The sequence below is a fragment of the Mizuhopecten yessoensis genome, unplaced genomic scaffold (genome assembly GCF_002113885.1).
Source record: "Mizuhopecten yessoensis strain PY_sf001 unplaced genomic scaffold, ASM211388v2 scaffold11015, whole genome shotgun sequence".
Lineage (NCBI taxonomy): Eukaryota > Metazoa > Mollusca > Bivalvia > Pectinida > Pectinidae > Mizuhopecten > Mizuhopecten yessoensis.
In genome coordinates this window covers 734,768-740,329 of record NW_018408836.1, presented here as the reverse complement: position 1 = coordinate 740,329, position 5,562 = coordinate 734,768, and the positions used below count along the sequence as shown (strand labels likewise).

General features: G+C 34.8%; 1 protein-coding gene across 1 annotated transcript in view; it reads left to right on the top strand.

Moving 5' to 3' along the window:
- Nucleotides 1–4,124, top strand: part of LOC110464619 — a 5,223-nt gene extending 1,099 nt beyond the window's left edge. Inside the window, exons 3-6 of the mRNA XM_021519937.1 lie at nt 238–349; nt 1,498–1,624; nt 2,327–2,510; nt 3,669–4,124. Of these exons, the coding sequence (XP_021375612.1) occupies nt 238–349; nt 1,498–1,624; nt 2,327–2,510; nt 3,669–3,848 (603 nt within the window). The 3' untranslated portion in view covers nt 3,849–4,124. The remainder of the gene's footprint in view (nt 1–237; nt 350–1,497; nt 1,625–2,326; nt 2,511–3,668) is intronic.
- Nucleotides 4,125–5,562: the final 1,438 nt, after the last annotated feature.

Sequence of the window (5,562 nt, the reverse complement as noted above, 5' to 3'; positions counted from 1 at the left end):
ATTGTTAAGGCATTCCTCAATTTACACCAACCACGATTGTTATCGCACAACGTCCGTCCATCGTGCGCACAGATGTGCGCAAGCAATGATCGTCCAGCTTTTTATCGTTCGCCCATCGTGCACACACCGTTCACACACCGTGCACACATCGTGCGCACACCGCACATCGTGTAACGTTGTGCGATCCCACAACTGTAACAGGTAGTATTTGAACTTTTATCTATCTCTTTGTTGTAGGGAAGCAATTTTGATTATCTTTGGGCTGAAACAGAGAGTGAAAGAAAACAAGCTCTGTCAACGCCATTTGTCCAAGGTGTTAAGGATGGAACTCTTGATCCGGTTACGTTTGGTAATTACATTTTCCCTCTTGCATATTAAATTGATGAGTTTTTTGTCTTTTTTTTTTATCTCTATTGTATTCATCAATCAGGAATACATGCTCATTGCAAACGAACTTGGTAAATAAATATGCAACATTTGATATAGCACCCTATCTAGCTAGATTAAGCAACCCTACAGCGCTTTATAGTACACTGATATATCATTTATACAATCAATAATATTAAAATATACATAAAATAATACATTAATCTATACAGATCATAAATGGATGAAGATCATTTAGATACTAAGATCTTATCTAATCTATATACAGGCATTGATTACGAACCTATCTGTTTATCGCTCTATAACAGTTTTACTATTGTATATAATAAAAAGATGGGTTCGTAATCAATGCCTGTATATACCTATATCGCTCTGGATCAGTTTTATTGTTGTACAGATGAACCTCGTTATTTCGAACTCTTATAACTCGAAGACCCCGTTTTTTTCTCCGGTCCCGACCAAATCTGTTCTTTATCTGAGTAAATAAAACTCTGAAAATTCGAACCCTGAAAACTCGAAAAAATCGGATGCCTTCAAGTAAGCTATTGGTTTCAACAGCATAAATCTAACTTTAATACATCGTCTACTTCAAAGTGTTCGAATATCATTTTGTCACTTATTTATTCTTTGATACAAACACAAAGCAAAACTACTGCATCTCGCCATTCCGTGCTTATGAACATCTTTCGTGAGTAGACTAGCATGATATCGGTAAAAATATTTTATGATAAAGCTTAAGAATGTAAAGGGTGCGAACTGTCAAAACAACGATGTTCATAAAAGATTCATACCAAATATATGAACCCGCATAACCCGTATACTCGGATAACTCGAAATTTTCCGGCGATTCCGTCGACTTCGAGATAACGAGGTTCGACTGTATATTGCAACCAGGAGGGTTCATGGTCCATGCCTGTTTCTATCTATATCGCTCTGTAGGTTTATTATACTATATTATAACCAGGTGGATTCGTAGGACAGGCCTGTATCTACATATATCGCTCTGTATTAATTTTGTTGTTGTATATTATAACCAGATGGACTCTTGGTCCAGGCCTATATTAACCTATATTGCTATGTATTAATTGTATTGTTGTATATTTAACAAAGGTGGGTTCGTGGTCCAGGACTGTATCTACCTATATCGACAGTATAAAGCTATCATACAGGCGGAAAAAACAGCAAAGCCAGGGGTACTGAAGACTTTTCTCATAAAACTGATCGGCAAATACGAGGGGTAATTATGATGTTTTTTTTCCATTTATGGAATGTACTTTTGTATCATCTCATAAGCGATACCTAACGCCAATCTGTAGAAGTTGTAATATTGTAAGATGAAAATTTCTATATAACAACATGTTTTGAAGATTTTTATTCATCGTGAATACACTTATAGAAACAGTGATCTCCCAACACGTGATGGTTGGTTATCATGTTTATCTAACTCGAGTTTAAATTGTGTTAAGACACGACGCCTTTACCGAGTGTCTTTGGCAATTTGCAAAGTAATTAATGAGAGTTAGATGAACATGATAGCTAATTATCAGTAGTTTTGGGATTTTTTTCTTCATTCATATTCATATCAAGTCTCAACACTTGGAAATGCATTATTTCTGTTTCCAGTGAAAATGACGTCATGATTTAAATTGACGGCGCAAAACATTTTTACATGACGTCATAATTCACAGGTTGATGAATGATATTACTTCCAAAGTGTAACCCACTAGTCGGTAGCCAAAATTGTTAACTCCTACCGGATTTATCCAACGAGTCGGGAAACATTGAGTGGTTGTCAGGGAAACAGTGTTAATCTACTGATGTGCATTCTTGTATAAACAAGAGTTAACACAGGATAACTACAACAAATATGTTATAACAGTATAGCACTATAGTTGTAGATCCATTGTCTCATTCTAACGTCCATGTTGTAAAATTGCAGGTATTACAAAGGTGCATTCAAATTATGGCATATCGATGATCCTTCTGGTATCAAGCTAGGCGATGCTTGTCAGACGTATGTAGACTTTGTAGACAAAGAAGCCGATGAAACGGAAACAATCTACTTCCTTGTGTCAATAGCCCCATGTCTGAAGCTGTGGTCCTGGCTGGGAACCCAAATAGGGGTATGTATGACGATTACGTGTACTTATGCGCTTAAGATGATACTGTATATATGAGGAAAATATCGCCCAGTGAGATACAGTATTTGCTCTACACTGGTAAAATCAATTTTCGCACGCTGTAAATTTCGCCTTTCACATGTAATTACTATTTCGGGTAACTTCTGTACTTATGTTAGCTGTCATGAGAAATCTTTCGTTCTTGCAGAGGGCAAAATGGCGAAAATTTAATTGCAGCGAACATTTTTGGTATACAGTAATGCATTTCAATAGTAGTGGGAAAGTGTTCTTACATGTATTTATTATGAAATATATATGAGCTACTCGTTGTAACAATGTATGTCACAAGATATCATTAATATACTTTGATATATTACACTTTTTATATACAACATCAACTGAACCGCAAACAATAACTACACACTGAAGCATTGCCCGAATTCCATGTTACAAAACGTATACAACTGCAGACTTAAATATAGAACCGTATAGCTTGTCGCATGGCCATAAGCATAATGAATACTTATATTTATCTTGTATTGTACCGATCAGTTATTCATATAAGATTATGGTAACGATCATTTGGCATATAAAAAACTTAATCAACAGATATAGCCTTATATTTGAGTAATGTGATCATTTTGTAGATGCTATTCCATTTTGTCGTATTCCTGTTAGATCAATGACGATATCAAAATACGTTTAGGAAGTAACATAAAAAGATGCTATAACAACAGAGTCTATAGTTTTACAGTAACAACAGGATTTCAGTCTGTTAGTAACAATATGGTCCGTAGTTCTTAAGTAACAACATGATTTCCTTCTGTAAGTATCAACCAGATTCTTAGTCCTTAAGTAACAATATGCTCCATTATTCTTAAGTAACAATATGATTCTAAGTCATGCAATTTCAACAGATTTCCAGTATCTAAGTAATGACAGGGTTCTCGGTCCTTAAGTTGCAAGAGGATTCACCGGTTTTTCAACATTGTATGTACTTTATAAACAGTACTGAAGTACATATATTACAATACAAAGTATCATATTTCCAATATAGTTAAATACATTGTTGTTTGTAGAATATACAATTACGGGTCTCTTTGGATATCGAGATTAATCATATGATCGCGTTTTTATTTTTGTTTCATTATCCCGTTGCAGACAAAGCACGGTGCATACGATCAATGGGTGACAGACAACTTTGCCGGAGGAAGTACTCTGAAGAGTGTAATAGGATTCATAGACGAACAAAAGGATCAATTAGATCGCGTCAAAGCTCTTGCCATTTTCAAAGATGGCATGGGTCATGAATATAAATTCTTCAATTCAGCCGGAAAGTAATGATATCAAACAGATTCCGTGGAACTGCTTCCCTGATGATCTCAGTGCGACCACCACTACAGACTTTCTGATGATTTAACTGTACGCTTTGTCCTTTCACAAGTGTCCACTGTTTACGTGGTTGTAGTGACAAAGTGATTTGTCAATATTTACTCAATCACATATATAAATAGTTTTTATGATTAAATATACTTATTCCCGATGAATTTATATTTCAGAGGACTTTTATTTATGTAATGTTTCTATGCTTATTTATTAAACTTTCTGCTTTTATCGAATAAAGTGTTTTGGTTATTCTTTTAATGCCAAGCGTTGTGTCATTTTGGACGACCTCGATAAGTTATTTTGTTTGAGGTTAATCTTTTTACGCCAAGCGTTATAACATTTTGGACCTTCTCAACACAATCTCTAGAAAATCCCCACCATTAGGACAGGATTTGAAGTAGCGAACCAAAATTAATTCTAAATAAATACCAGTAAATATGCGCTTAGAACAGACAAAGAATTATTTATAAATGTACATGTCGGACCAAGCCAGAATATTTTAAAATATAAACAGGATCGGTGGTTTTTGTTGGGTACCCCGGATGTCCTCCAACTCTAAACCCTGCCTTGTCCCTAAAATAACAATTAATGCCATATGACGTAAACATACACAAACCAAACCTTTTTGTCACATAACAGCAGTGATCTTGTTCGTGTTATTTCTTTGTGATTTGTAGCTTGTGTAATATCATGATTAAATTCACCATTTTACACAAACAGGTGAATCAGTTGCAATGTCATCATTAGGACCCATTTACATGAAACCATTCTCATGTTCAAGCATGGATTTTGTGTTCATATCATTAGACACGGTCAGATAGTCAAGTGTTAACATTTAAAATAGAATGTTTGCCAAAGACTCTCCCAAATTCTTCCCAAAATCCTGAAAAATTACATATTCTCTTTATTAATTAACCACCCGAACATGAAGTTGGGCTTGAGCACAGACCTTGAGTTTGAGCAAAATAACTGTTTCATGAATACTGCCCAAGGACAATAAGCTATGACATCATAAACTTCAATGTGACACCATTATTTCCAGTTTGCGTGACTGTTTTGAATTTTATTCCATTTGATATGGGATTGAAAAGAAACCTTGCATCATACTTAGAAAAAGCATGTTCCAAAATGAGATCATAATGGGGACCATAAAATGTGTCCATATTCTTCATTACGGATGTACTCTTCTGAGGTTTCAGTCACGTTCTAATCTCGTTTTGATCTAGTATAGCGGGTTTATAAATACAATATTACAAAATCTTACAAGCATGCATCTGAAAAATGGTATCAAACCGCTAGATGCCCATTGTTTGTAGAACTTACAGGTTTTAAAAAAATGACTAATTCGGCAACCATTTTGAATACCTCAAAAATGTATATTGTATTTCTTGCACTGCAAAATTCCATCTTTTTTGACGTTATATTTCACTAAAAGTGTCATTGTATCACCATTTTTAACCGTAGCAAGTTCAAATTTGTTATGCAAGATTAAAATGTTCAATATTATGAAAATATTATACAACAAAGTAGAAAATTTGGGTATTTCACTACTGATTGATGTCAACTAAAGCGCTATTTTTATTTCATCTGGAAAAAGGTGAAAAAATAAACAAATAATTACATAGCCAAAAAATAAGCACACAGACCTAACTCCCCTCCCCCCCCTCAC